We start from the raw sequence: 14,643 nt of genomic DNA, 5'->3' as shown, positions 1-14,643 counted from the left end.
ATTGCCAAGACCGAAATTTAACTTTCTTACTTATTTTGCCTGTGTCAGGATCTAATCGTTGAAGCTCTTGTTGTTTGAGCTAAGGAGACTTCTACCTAGTGTTCTTGGCTTGCATCCCCTTAACAGTTTGCTCCTTTTTCTCCCCTATTAAATTTCTTCTCTGTGTGTGGCTATTAGCTTCTGTTCTGATTTCTTTGCGTGCGTCCCTACTGACTTCTCGGTTCACTTGCCTCAGTCGAGAGATATGTGTTCCAACTTTTCGGCTGGTCGCCTGTGAATTTTTTCTGTCTAGCTTTTCCCTCTTTCCTACTGCTCGTATGCCTTTCAGTTTCTTTAGTCATTCATTTTTTCTAATATTTGTGCAATTTCGCTTGCTTATTTCTTAATTGCTCTTCCTCACAGCAAAACGTAACACAGAGTAAGCGGTATTCTGTTAGTGCTGTTCATACCATAGCTGCTGCTGTTGCTGTTACTGCTGCTGACTCTCACTGCACCCTTGATAATTAGAACGCTACAAAAGTCATCGTGTTGGCCGATCAAATTAACTTATATCTTTTTACCGAATGAGGACACAAAAAGCGTCTACTTTTCACTCTGAGTCGTTTCCGCGTCCTTTTCGCTCGTATTAGTTCCCTCCACACTGTTGAGGAGTTGGTTTTCCCACTCAGGCGAGACTGGAATGACATTAGGGCCTGCTGCTACCGCACATATCATCCCTTTGCCATGGCTGTGCGGCCTAGAACGCTCGTCTCCAACCACGCCTAGGCCCGCATGTTTAACCGTTCTGTCTTCTCAGTACTAGGACGGGTGGGCTCCCTACTGCTCTTGTCCGCCGGCTCGGGCCGGCCTCGTTCATACGTAGGACAGTTCCGAACATAAGTTCCCACACCGCCACACTTCTTGCATATTTCCCCCGGACGTTTCGTACGTTCCCCTTTGCTGGGGCAGACACGTGCCGGATGTCCGCGACCCTGACACTCACAGCAGTTCGCGTGGGTTCCCCCAGGTCGATTTTAAATTTCCTGGCGCCCCTGGAGTCCATTAGCTTGGATAGCAGCCCTAATGGCTCGACTGGTCCTTTGTCCAAGTCCAGCATACTCTGCCTGGGCTCGTAGAGCCGTGTTGCGGCTGTCGCCACTTGTTCCCACGACTGACTTTCACCTGTCCGTTATTGGTTATTAGAAGGTGGAGGTCTGTCGGTAGCCCGGTGCAGTAATAGTCAGCGAGTTCGTCGGGGGCAACACCCAAACCACGCTCCGCTACAGCCGCAAACGGGTCCGTGTATTCCTTCGGGCTACCATTCCACCGTACTTTAGCCAACTCCGTTAACAATTGACTCTGCGACATTGTTTTGTCAAACTGCTCCAAAAGCCTGCGATGTACTGTCGCCTAGCCGCCTAGGTCGATAGTTCTCCGTAGATACATCCAATACGCTAGAGCCAGGCTCACGAGGTGGTCAATAAGTGCATTTCCCTCCTCGCGCGGTTCCAGTCCCATCTGGGTGTACCGGTGCTCGATGCGCAGCAGAAAGGCCTGCATAGTGCTGCCGTCTCCTGGTAGTATGGGAGTCGTTGCGCCGGATTCCACGGTCCCCTCTATAACAGTTCTTATCACACTCATAGCGGATTGGAATTGGTCGCACGTGACGAAGGGACTGTCCCGTGGCATAACATTGGTCATAGGTATCACCTGCGGGGGCGCCTCCTTATGCCCATGCAGCCGCTCTGCCACGGTGGACTTCGGAGTAGCATGGCGATGATGGGCCGGCGTCCCGCTCGGCATTTTGTTCACTGACATTGTAGAAGTCTCCTGCGGTGTGGGGCCGATAACGCGGCCGTTGCGGAGATGCATCCCTTACCGAGAGAAGAATTCTAGGCGTGAGTTATTAAAATATAGTATTTCTACTCCCAAGTCCGGAAAGAACTAAGATTTCAATCCCGGAACAGGCCCCAAATGTAGTGCACAGCGCCTACGCTGCTACCTGCCCCCTCGAGCAGGGCCTATGGTCGGCACCTAACGTTGGCCCATTTCCTTGAAACAGTAGCTTATATATATCGAAATACAGTTATTCTTAAGTTTCCAAAATCTGTTGTCGTTCAATTCGCCCCACTCGGGGTGCTCGCCTCCTAGGCCCTGTGTGGCCTTCACTGGTGCCGGCGCTATCGCCAGCCCCAGTCTCCACGCATTTTCAGGCACCTCTAGTGTATGCATGTTAATTCGCAAACGAATTGCCTTACTTTGATCTTAGTAGGAGGGTCCTGTCCTCCTCCACTTGCGACGCCTTGTAGGTCGCTAGCTAGCTATCTTCTATAGGTCACCAGCAAGCCCGATTGTAGTGCCTGTGCACTACAACTTCCCCCCTTGCCGGACTGAAGAGAACTACACGGAAATGCATTACTTTTTGCCTTTTCAATCTCTGCGCTCTTCTAAAGCTAACGCCGTGAGTGCACACGGTGCGCGGCGCTCCCTCCCCCTTCCTCATTGAAGGGTGCCCGTGCTGCAGGCAGTGGAATGTGACGGACCCACACCTCTACGCCTCGGAAGGACCAATGTTGTTTCGAGCCTGAAGATGTCTTCTTTGGCCGCGGCGCCAAGCGCGAAGCAAAGCAGGACAGCCTGTAAGGTGGTGAGCTGGCTCCCATGTGGCTTGATCTGCAGGGGTCCCGCGCCACTTCACGAGGTACTGGGCTGCATCTCCCGAGCCGCGTTTGTCCATAATATAGCCGACTTCGTATTCCTCAGTGGGATTGCCTGCTACATCGTGGATAGGAGGCTAGGCGCCGTCGGTTGCCGGGGGAACCAAAGCGGGAGGGCGGGGGCGGTGGGGAACTACCTGCGAAACGTGGAAAACGTTATGGCATTCATAGGTGGGAGGCAGAGCGAAACGGTAAGCGACAGTTCCTATGCGTTCGATGACTTCGAAGGCTCCACGGTAACGGGGCTCGAACTTAGGGCAGCTGTTGAAAGGCGTAGGTGGTTGCTGCTGAGCCAGACCTTGTCTCCTCCATTGCTCGACGCTTTGTGTCTGCGTAGCACTTCTGCTGCCATTTTGCCTTCAGGATGTGACTCTGTGCTCTGTCGCAGAGCTGCCGGAAAAGCTTAGTCACCGGAGGAGTGAGCGTAGGAGCTAACTCGCCTACGATATCAAGGTCCGCAGCAGTCAACGGGCTCTCGCCAATCATGACCTCGAAGGGAGAGAGCTCAGTAGATGAATGACTTGTTGTGTTGTAGGCAAGTTCCAAGGCCGGAAGCAAACGCTCCCACTCGCGTTCGTCAGATCTGATATAGGTACTAAGCATCTGCTCCAGTGTGCGGTTAACCTGTTCAGTTTGGCCGTCGCTTTGGGGATGGTAGGACGAGGACATGCGCCGTTTGATGTTAAAGCGGCGACAGAGTTGGTTCCAGAGATCCGACTGGAAACGGGGGTCGCGGTCCGATATGAGCACCTCTGGAAAGCTGTGATAGCGGATAAGACGGTCTGCGAGAAGCTCCACAGTGTCTGCTGCTGTGAATGGCTTCTTTGCAGCAACGAAATGAGCCATCTTGCTGAGGGAGTCGACCATGACAAGAATGGAGTCGTGCCCTGTTCGTTGTAAGGGAAAGATCTGTGATAAAGTCAAGAGTCACGTGCGCCCACCGACGAGAAGGGATGAGCAACTGTTGAAGAAGGCCTGCAGGCTTCTGGTTAAGAGACTTTGACGCTCGACAGTGAGTGCATGACTCAACATAAGCAGTAGTGTAGGCGCGCATTCCTGGCCAGTTGTAGTGCTTGCTGAGAGCCGCAAAGGTCTTCTTCTGGCCTCGATGGCCGGCTATGACATTGTCGTGATGTGAATGCAGAACTTGAGTAAGGAACTCAGGGAATTTTGGGACGCAGATGCGCCACAGTCCATGAAGGCGGATGTGCAGGTAAGGCTCTACGTAGCGAAAGGTGAATTGGCGATCACGAAACTCGATTTGCAGAGTTTCTCCTGGTTGTTTTGCTGCGGCATTGTAGGGAACGCGAAAAACGGGACACTTCGAGTAAGCTTGAGGCCATTGGCGCACATCAGGAGGGTCAGCTGGTGTCTTCGCTGTGAGTGTAGGATGTTCCGCCTCTGGGTTGGGTTCCGGCGGCGCAGGTGAAGGTGCGGACGGCAGGCTACGTCGTCTAGGTCGTCGCGAACGAATTCCGGCGAGCTCCCTGTAGTTGGCAGGCCGCCCACGAGAGCGGGGAGCCGCGCTCACATGTCCTATTGCGAGCATCAGTGGTGCGAGCAGGTGTTAGGAAGACCGGGACGACGAGACAAGACATCAGCAACTTGATTGCGCGCTCCTTGAACATAAGTGATGTGCAAATCCGGGAACTCCGCAAGAAAGTCTAGCCACCGGGCGGTGCGTCCGCGCAGAGGCTTCGATGCTTGGATTCGTTGGAGATGGGTGAGAGCTTGATGATCAGTGTAAGCCGTTACCTTGGAGACACGGAGCAAGTGCGACCACTTGTCCAGTGCCATGACCAACCCCAAGAGTTAGTTCCTGATCGTAGATCGAGTGTCTCTGTTGCGTGGGGTTCATGACTTGGCTGAGGAAGCCGATGGGCTTGCCGTCTTGTTCCAGAACTACTCCGATCGCATAACCAGAGGCATCTGTGTATAACTCGAAGGTTTTCGTGGTGTCAGGGACTTGTAATGTAGTGAAGTCGATTAAGCGCTGTTTGAGCTGCCGCACCGCTTGCGTGTGAAGCTCTGTCCATTCGAAACTAACGTCTTTACGCGTAAGGTCAACCAGCGGCCGGGCAACGTCTGCATAGTCCGGTCCCATGAACGTGCGACAGTAATTTATGGTACCGAGGAACTGGCGCACTTGCGTTTTGTTCTCCAGTAACTCTGGACAATGCCGGATGGCTTCAATTTTGTCTTTTGCAGGTTTGATCCCCGCAGCAGAAGTGGTATAACCCAAATATGTAATTGTTTGCCTTGCAAACTTGCATTTGCGGAATTTTGGGTAGAATTGATACCTAAAAAAAATATTAAGGACTTGTCGCAGCAGAGAAACGTGCCCAGAGAGATCGGAACTATAGATAAGTACATCATATAGGTACGCAATAACGCCCTATCCCAACAAAGGTTGTAGATAGGCATTAGTATTGGCCTGGAACGTAGCCGGACCACCCTTAAGGCCAAAGGGCATTACTCGGTACTCGAACAGTCCCAGAACGGACCGGAAAGCCGTCTTCCACCGGTCTTCCTTAGTCATACGTATTTGATGGAATCCTGCTTCAAGATCCAAAGTAGAAAAATACTTGGCGCCTCCCAGCATCTCCAGAATGGTTTGAATGGGAGGTAGTGGAAAATCAGGGGCTATCGTAAGGGCACTTAGAGCCTGGAAATTGACAACCATACGCATCTTCCGCTCCCCGGAACCATCATCACGTTTGTCTACCATGATCGTAGGGGAGCAAATAGACGAGTAGGTCGCTCCGATCCAACCACTGTCCGATAATTTAGTTAACTCCTGTTTGTGGAATGTGCGCTGATCTGGGGTCATACGGTATATTGCAGATTTCGCTGGAAGATTTCCAGGCACAAGTAGAATATGGTGATCATGAGGGCGCTTCGGCAGTAATCCCTTTAGTAATTTATCCGGAAAAACCGCGCGATGCTCGTGCAACACCTGGGCATTCTCACATGGAATATCCTGCGCCTCTGTCGAATTTATCCATTCGTCGAACAGAGTGTGCTCGAGTTTTGCCATCGGCCAGGGAGACTCCTCGTCACTCTCCGCTGCCGCCGAGGCGGTTGAGGCCAAAGGACTACGCCAGCCGGAGGACGTGGGTTGATTCCCAATTAACGCGCAACAAAGCGCGCCTTGCTATTCATCCGAGAACCTTAGGGGCACCGCCGAACCGCCTTCGGGCAAAGCCAGTATGAGATGCAAACCGTGCAATGGAGCCCTGAGATTCTTTGTGTCAGCCGCCGCCTGACGAACGAGCGACGTTATCGGCGCCTTCGTCGTAGTCTTCCCGTGGGACTTATGCGTGGGACGTATACCTCCTTGGAGGCGGGCGTAGGAGTATAGCTGCCTGCTCGGCTGACATACCTGCCACTTGTTTGGCCAATATCTCATATGCTTGCTCTGCTGGGGTCCTTGGGTGGACTACGGTGGGACTGTCACCTTGCGGCTTTGCTTCACCAGTCCGAACGACCGGGAACTCGCACCACTGGCCATTCACATAGGTTCGGAGTTTGTCAGACTGAAAATACCACGCCACCTTGTGTTCTGTCAGCCAATCCAAACCCAAGACTAATTCATAGGGAACGGTTCCCACTAAAAGGTTCCCGAAAAAACGTGCATGTCGGCACCACATCGTCAATCCCGTCACAACCCGATCAATGCGTAGTTGTTCACTTGTAGCTACGGCAAACCTATGCTCTTCTGGAAGTCTCCGCACCTTCAGCTGCAGTCGTTCGACTGTTTTAGGACTAATGAAACTTCTCGAAGCCCCAGTGTCCAAGAGGGCCTCACAAGGACTCCCTGCGAGGTCAACGCGAAGTACCGCCGTCGCACCCGCACAACACAATGCTCCCCCTTGGTCGTGAGACTCTTTCGGAAAAGTCTCCCTCCACCAGTGTGGCACACTCTCTGTCGCGTCTGATCTATTGCCGTTCTCCGTTGTCTCTGCAGACTTCTGCTGCTATCCGTCGTCGCTTCCGGAGCCTCTTCACTCAGAATCGACGCCGACCCATACTCCCACCGCGTTTCCGAAAGCGGCTCAGTCCCTTCTGCGTGCCCATCGGTCGTATTAGTTCTTCTCGCAGTGCTGAGGAGTTGGCTTTCCGACTCAAGGGAGACTGGAATGGCATTAGGGCCTGCTGCTGCCGCACATATCATCCCTTTGCCATGGCTGTGCGGCCTAGAACGCTCGTCTCCAACCACGCCTAGGCCCGCATGTTTAACCGTTCTGTCTTCTCAGTACTAGGACGGGTGGGCTCCCTACTGCTCTTGCCCGCCGGCTCGGGCCGGCCTCGTTCATACGTAGGACAGTTCCGAACATAAGTTCCCACACCGCCACACTTCTTGCATATTTCCCCCGGACGTTTCGTACGTTCCCCTTTGCTGGGGCAGACACGTGCCGGATGTCCGCGACCCTGACACTCACAGCAGTTCGCGTGGGTTCCCCCAGGTCGATTTTAAATTTCCTGGCGCCCCTGGAGTCCATTAGCTTGGATAGCAGCCCTAATGGCTCGACTGGTCCTTTGTCCAAGTCCAGCATACTCTGCCTGGGCTCGTAGAGCCGTGTTGCGGCTGTCGCCACTTGTTCCCACGACTGACTTTCACCTGTCCGTTATTGGTTATTAGAAGGTGGAGGTCTGTCGGTAGCCCGGTGCAGTAATAGTCAGCGAGTTCGTCGGGGGCAACACCCAAACCACGCTCCGCTACAGCCGCAAACGGGTCCGTGTATTCCTTCGGGCTACCATTCCACCGTACTTTAGCCAACTCCGTTAACAATTGACTCTGCGACATTGTTTTGTCAAACTGCTCCAAAAGCCTGCGATGTACTGTCGCCTAGCCGCCTAGGTCGATAGTTCTCCGTAGATACATCCAATACGCTAGAGCCAGGCTCACGAGGTGGTCAATAAGTGCATTTCCCTCCTCGCGCGGTTCCAGTCCCATCTGGGTGTACCGGTGCTCGATGCGCAGCAGAAAGGCCTGCATAGTGCTGCCGTCTCCTGGTAGTATGGGAGTCGTTGCGCCGGATTCCACGGTCCCCTCTATAACAGTTCTTATCACACTCATAGCGGATTGGAATTGGTCGCACGTGACGAAGGGACTGTCCCGTGGCATAACATTGGTCATAGGTATCACCTGCGGGGGCGCCTCCTTATGCCCATGCAGCCGCTCTGCCACGGTGGACTTCGGAGTAGCATGGCGATGATGGGCCGGCGTCCCGCTCGGCATTTTGTTCACTGACATTGTAGAAGTCTCCTGCGGTGTGGGGCCGATAACGCGGCCGTTGCGGAGATGCATCCCTTACCGAGAGAAGAATTCTAGGCGTGAGTTATTAAAATATAGTATTTCTACTCCCAAGTCCGGAAAGAACTAAGATTTCAATCCCGGAACAGGCCCCAAATGTAGTGCACAGCGCCTACGCTGCTACCTGCCCCCTCGAGCAGGGCCTATGGTCGGCACCTAACGTTGGCCCATTTCCTTGAAACAGTAGCTTATATATATCGAAATACAGTTATTCTTAAGTTTCCAAAATCTGTTGTCGTTCAATTCGCCCCACTCGGGGTGCTCGCCTCCTAGGCCCTGTGTGGCCTTCACTGGTGCCGGCGCTATCGCCCCCAGTCTCCACGCATTTTCAGGCACCTCTAGTGTATGCATGTTAATTCGCAAACGAATTGCCTTACTTTGATCTTAGTAGGAGGGTCCTGTCCTCCTCCACTTGCGACGCCTTGTAGGTCGCTAGCTAGCTATCTTCTATAGGTCACCAGCAAGCCCGATTGTAGTGCCTGTGCACTACACCTACTGCTGCGACTACGCTGCTACCCGCCCCACGAGTAGGGGCATATGATAACCGTCTTCCTTCGGTGCGTCTCCTTGAAACAACAATCGACATATCACAAAATGTAGTTATTTCAAGTTTCTCAACATCTATTTTCTTGAAGATCCTCCCCACTCGGGGTTCTTTCCTCTTTGGCCCTGTGGGGAGGAGGCCTGCACCGGTGGCGGCGCTATCGCCAGCCCCAATCTCCAGGTATTCACAGACCATTCTAGTGTATACATGCTAATTTGCTGATAAATTGCCTTACTCCGATACTAGTAAAAGGGTCCTGTCCTAGTTCAGCGTTTTGACCTCCTGTAGGCCGCCAGCTAGCTATTTTCTTACGATCACCAGCAGACCCTATTGTATTGCCTGTGCACTACACGATCGGTTTCTGCAGTCAAGTCATGAACCCTACGCAGCAGAAGTACTCGATCTACAATCAAGAACTCTTGGCGTTGGTCAGGGCCCTGAGGAAGTGGTCTAACTTGCTCCTTGTTGCCACGGTTACGGCGTATACTGATCATCAAGCTTTCTGCCATCTCCAACTACTCCAAGCATCGAAGCCTCTGCGCGGACGCACTGCGCGGTGGTTAGACTTCCAAGCCGAGTTCCCGGATTTGCACATCACTTAGCGCCCAATCAGATGGCTGGTGCCTTGTCTCGCCGCCCAGGCCTTCCCAACACTTGCTCGCACGATACACCGCCAACATCACTGATGCTTGTAGTACAACAACCGCACCCGGCTCCTCGCTCTCGTGGTCGGCCTGAGAACTACAGGAAGCTCGCCGTCATTCGTTTGCGATGACCCAGACAACGCAACCTGCCATCCCCACCTCCACCTCCGCCACCGGAACCCATTCCAGAGTCGGAACACCCTATACCCAGAACGAAGACACACGCAGACCCTCCTGACCCCCACTCATTGCCGCAAGCTTACTAGGAGCGTCCTGTTTTCCGCGCCCACTAAAAAAGCCGCTGCGAAACAAGCAGGAGACGCCATTCAGATGGAGTCCCGCATTCGTCAATTCACCTTTCGCTCTGTGCCGCCCTACCTACACATTTGCATTCATGGACTATGGAGAATTTGCGTCCCACAATTCCCTGAGTTCTTCACACACGTTCTGCGTTGACATCATGACCATGTGACAGCCGGCCATCGAGTATAATTGTATTTGTGGACTCACCTGGATTCCCCGGCATTCCTACATGTTTAATATGTCTATTTATGTGTAGTAGAGTGCGTGAGTACTGACAGAGTATGGACTAGCCAGTATTGGGGACTAGCATACGCGCTCTGTTGAAGACTGGCACACTGGCGTTCTACAAAATAACTGTCCTGAAAAAGAATTTCTAATACGACTGCAAGTTGCGCCAGAATGGTAAATAGGCTGCTCAACTCGTATCAGTTGACTCGTCAAGACAGGAGCTGCTGCGACTGCAACCAATACTCGCATGGAAATTGACTGACTGACCTCCTACCATCCTGGTTCACTTAACTTCCGTTCCTTCTTTAATGTAATTCATCGAGCTTTTACGAAAATTCGAATTTTCAGCTCTCAAATCGTAGAGGTGTGTGCAGAATAAGCATTTTCAATTGTCTCTCGTCCTCGTAAGGCGTGCAAACCCCACTTAACAGTTGAATGTGAAACGGTTTCTACATACAGGAGCAGCATAAGAGATGCCGTCGATGTTCCCTTTGTGCCATGCCTTCCGGCTATGCCAGTCGTTGCTACTGTAGTGGTCATGTTACTCTTCGCCCGTGAGCGGAATGCTAAAACAGGTCTCCTTCTGTTTCGTCTGGTTTTTCCCTCTCTTGAAGTATTTTTCCCGTCCCGTTTCCCCTATTTCTTCCTCTATTCTTTTCTGTTTCGGTTCACACTTGTCTGAGCGTGTCCACTTGTAACTGTGTTTCACCCAATTCCACGCAGCAAGTTAACAGGGCGGAACAGTGTCGATGTTGTCACTGATCTGCACAAGGATCGATAGAAGCTGAAAACGGTGCTGCAGCAGCAACACAGGTTTAGACGCGAACAATGCAGGTAACAATTGATATATTCTACCAATTTTTGGATAGCTCGTCTGCTCTTGCCTTTTTGTCGCTTTAATCATTGGGCATGCTCTACCTGTGACCCGTGAGTAGCGTAGCTGTCTGCATGAAAACACAGTTACCTTTGTCCCTTTCTTTTCTTTTTCTACTTTATTCCTGAGCGCAGTTTGATTAGCTTCAGGCTCATAGGAGTCTCTGCTTTGGGAGACCCCATGGCATTCTCGATGCGCGTTGGTGGTCAAGACCGTCGCCACGCCCTGATTTGCACTGCGGTCGACATATAAGGAACAAAAAGTTATAGTTTGATGCCTTTCACGACGTTTATGGGCTCTTACAGAACTCCCTGTCGGTGGAAATATCTGCGCTCTTTCTGGAAAAAAGTTTACATGTTCGTGGGCTGCACTGTAAGGCGTCACAGACAGACTTCTTCGCCTCTCCTCATCACTGATAGACCCATATTGCATACCTTTTGATAACCTCTCAATGTTGGCTACAGTTTCTGCTCACAAAGAGCAGCGACAGCTGCGGGGTGACGCGCAGGACTACCGAGTTCTAGGTGACGATAAGACAACAGCATTTTCTCTTCCACATCTTAGCCTAGCGCATGGGCCTCTTCGGTCCACCACAGGTCATCCACAACGCCGCTTCCAAGATCGGCGCAGAAACTCATTGCCGCGGTTTCTAGCTGCTACGGCTTTAATCCTGTCCATTCTGGTCATTGGGGTCATCTGCAAAGCTGCCCGAGAGGTTCCGCAGAGGCAGCCAGGATCAACACCTCGCCGTCTGGCCTCTGGATGGCTACCAGACGAAAGTGCTGAACTTTGCCAGATAGCGGAACACTGCCTGGAGCTGGAAACAGATATGGGTATAGCTCAGCCATCGGCACAAGCCACTGCTGGCACAGAATCCGCATCAATGATAGAAAGCCTTGTGGCCATGTTGCAGGAAGCGGCAGAGGCCCACGAGCAGCAACGTACGGAAGAAACAAAGTGCGTAGAGAAGCCCGAAGGTGTGATGCATTCCTCGTCTGAGGGCGCGGCCAATCCAGCGCCTACTAGCCTAGGTCCTCATCTGCCCCAACTTGACGGCGACTCTTCTGCAAGGCCCGCTCTTATCCCGGCGCCTCCAGCAATATCTTCTGCAGGAGGAAATACCTCTGAGCGGAGCTATATAATTTACCATCTCCATGGAGGCCTGGGCGTGGTTTCACCGATCTCAGCTATCCAAGTTGAGGGAGCGTGCTCACATAGTGCTTTGCAGCAATTCCGTATATCATCTCCAAAAACGCATCCCTGTGCTGGTCATCCTTTTGTGCGTTTGCCGTCTGTGGAGTTTGGTGTCAAGCCACGACACTTGGTACCACAGCGTCTGTTCCTGCACCATCGCAGCAATCTATCGACCTTACCCTATATGAAGACTTTGCGGCAGCTACTGACCCGAAATTCGCTTGATCAAGCAGGAACTGAAACGTTTATGGACGCGTTGGAGAGGTTGATAGATATTGTGTGGACCCAGGCTCAGGGCAGGTCCCAGCAGAGGCGACCAGCTGTGGCCGTGTCCGTGCTGGGAAAGGATTTTCTCGCCATGGATTTCATCATTTCTGCCATACAATTGTTTGGAGAGGCCATGGAACTGTCCTCATGGTGGGAAAGGTTCGTTGGTGGCTTCCGAACAAATTATTACTTTCATGGGGGGGGTTCTGTCCGCCCCCGCGTCCGCAACTACAACACACAATTAGCGAACCGGCTGCTTTCCGCGATACGTATATATAAACAGGGACTTCGCCCATCATTAGAAGAAGTAATCGCGTTAAAGCGTATGCTTTTTTGTTCACCCTCGGCCCCCAAGCCATTCACAGAATACTCCTACGACGCCTGGAGACACGATGAAGAGATTTTCCAAAAGCAGCAGCTAAAGAGGCAACCTTTACAGAATATCGGCATCCATGCAGTTTTGGAGGGATCAACTCCTCCTGGAGAAGACATTGATAGTCATGCAGATAGGAGGCATGCACCGGGAGACGGACACACGCAAACAGAGCAACACATGGAGAATGAGGCAAAACAAGCAAGATAGGGACAAGCCTAGGCAGGGTGGGGTTGAAAGAGAGACGAAGATTAAAAAATAGGGACAGGGGTGGGAAAGTACACATGCAGGCAGAGAGGGCCGATGTGGGAATGAAGCACCAAAGTAAAACAGAAGAGTTGTGACAAAAGGGAGAAAACGGAGGCAGGTATTAACGGTGGCAGACAGGAAGAGGAACAGGTTTAGACGAAAAGAAGACACATAACCCAAGACAAACAGGAAACGTTCGCGTGAGTTTGTACAAGTTATCTGCCTTGATGTTCATCAAACAAAACTCTGTTAAACAAAAGCTTTGAAGCAATTCGTATGGGATGTAGTCGCTTCTGTTTTTAACATCTGAGCTAGCGAACTGATAGCCAAGGTTTGCGTGCCATGTTTTCAACAGGTGCTGACAATGCAGCGTGTAGCGTCGTTTCTCGCGTGTGTAATATTGCCCTTTCCCCATTTATTCCTTGCTTGCGTCATTGTCTGTGGCTGTCCGTACTTGCTGTCTCTAATTCCTTGAATTGATCGATTTATGTCTTCACTGACCTTGTTTTTTTCTATATCCAGGGAAGAGGGGCAGTGTGTCATTTCTCGTTCACATACTTCCATCTCTCATTTTTACTTTTGCCTTGGTTTTGCTTCATTTTCTGTGCTTGAGGTTCCACCTACTTTTTGGTTCTCGTGCCTCTATGGAGAGGAATGTGTTGGAAGTTGTCGTTTCCTTACCGGTTCAGCTTTCCGCATTCAGTTTTTCTGCATTATACTTTATGCCTTTCAACTTGTGTGCTCCCATTTGTGCTATCTCTGCTGCATAAGTTTTCGGTGCGTATATCCGCATACTTCATCTGCTTTTTCGTGACTTCTCCCTCACAGCAGAACATAAAATGTAACAAGCCTTCTATTGGTGCTTTTCCTCCTGTTGCTGCAGCAATTGGTGTTATTGTTGCTGACACCCACTGCGCCCTTGGTAATTGCGACTGCACGAAAACCGTTATTTCGGCCCACCAAATTAATTTACTTCTTACGAGTTGAAGAAACGAATGCGCCTCCTGAGTACCTCTCTTCCTGTCCCTCATTCAGCAAAGCAGTAAATAATGCGCCTTTAGCTGGTCCGGCCGCCGTTTCGGTTTTTGTTGCACTTGCCTCTCTTGCTGTGTTGATGTGGTTGGGGTTTTGACATATTACGCAGAATTGTTGCCGATAGAACAAAAGACGGAATGTTTTTTGCCCTGCTTAATTACTTTATCCATATGACTTTGAGAAGGATCCGATTTTCTGCCGGAACAGGGCCCTTCTTTGTTATCAACCCTCTATGTGACTCTTAGAGGAAGTGAACGTAGGCGCACGCCCGTGCATTTTGGTGCAAGGACCGAACCAACAGCCTCAAGAGTAAACATTACTAGATGAAACACATGCAGCAATTAGCCAAAGTGGAGTGTGCTCGTTGCTCGTGAGAAACACTACTTGTCCTGGACAGCGTCCATGCGCACACAGCAGAGGATTGCAAAGTTCGTCCGGCGGCCTCCCATGAGAATGAGTAGCCATGACTAGCTAGTGGAGCGCTGGCGTGCTCTTTCGGGCTCCCGAGTGTACAAAGTAGCAGAGCGCAAGCTCAGGAGGCCAAATACAGGCGTTTACGGTGGATGAACAGTGAAAGTAACCAGGCAGCTGCGTCTGCGCGGCACCCCTGATAGCACCATTCACATGAGGGGAAGCCTCCGCCTGTTCCTATCCTTCAATGCCTGTTGCTCTTTCAGCGTGTACATCTGCAGCCTTTCCTGTCTAGAATTATATCTACTCTTCAACTTTCACGTCCGTACAGCATCGTGCATTTTTTCTCGTCGTTGCGTGCATATCTATGTCTGGCTGTGCGTTCATGCTTGTATCTGTTCATCTCTCTCTGCGCATTTGTATCTCTATGTTTGTAAGTCTCCGTTCTTCACCAGAAAAAACGTCTTCCCCGCACTGCATATGTGTGTCTGGTTGATGAATGCGGCCG

At 51.5% G+C, this 14,643-nt stretch overlaps 2 protein-coding genes across 2 annotated transcripts, besides 1 other annotated feature; one reads left to right on the top strand and one right to left on the bottom strand.

The window, feature by feature from the left end:
- Window positions 1–582: 582 nt before the first annotated feature.
- On the bottom strand, window positions 583–714 carry ETH_00001105 (uncharacterized protein; the record flags this gene model as incomplete). Its single annotated transcript, XM_013373292.1, has 1 exon — window positions 583–714. One exon carries the CDS (start codon window positions 712–714, stop codon window positions 583–585), a length of 132 nt encoding a protein of 43 aa, XP_013228746.1.
- Window positions 715–2,354: 1,640 nt separating this feature from the next.
- Window positions 2,355–8,098: a repeat region.
- Window positions 8,099–11,057: 2,959 nt separating this feature from the next.
- On the top strand, window positions 11,058–12,650 carry ETH_00001090 (uncharacterized protein; the record flags this gene model as incomplete). Its single annotated transcript, XM_013373291.1, has 1 exon — window positions 11,058–12,650. One exon carries the CDS (start codon window positions 11,058–11,060, stop codon window positions 12,648–12,650), a length of 1,593 nt encoding a protein of 530 aa, XP_013228745.1.
- Between the last annotated feature and the right edge of the window lie 1,993 nt (window positions 12,651–14,643).

The sequence above is a fragment of the Eimeria tenella genome, genomic scaffold (genome assembly GCF_000499545.2).
Source record: "Eimeria tenella Houghton genomic scaffold, Eth_scaff13, whole genome shotgun sequence".
NCBI classification, from domain to species: domain Eukaryota; phylum Apicomplexa; class Conoidasida; order Eucoccidiorida; family Eimeriidae; genus Eimeria; species Eimeria tenella.
Note: the sequence above shows the minus strand (reverse complement) of the source record. Positions and strands in the feature narration are given on the sequence as shown.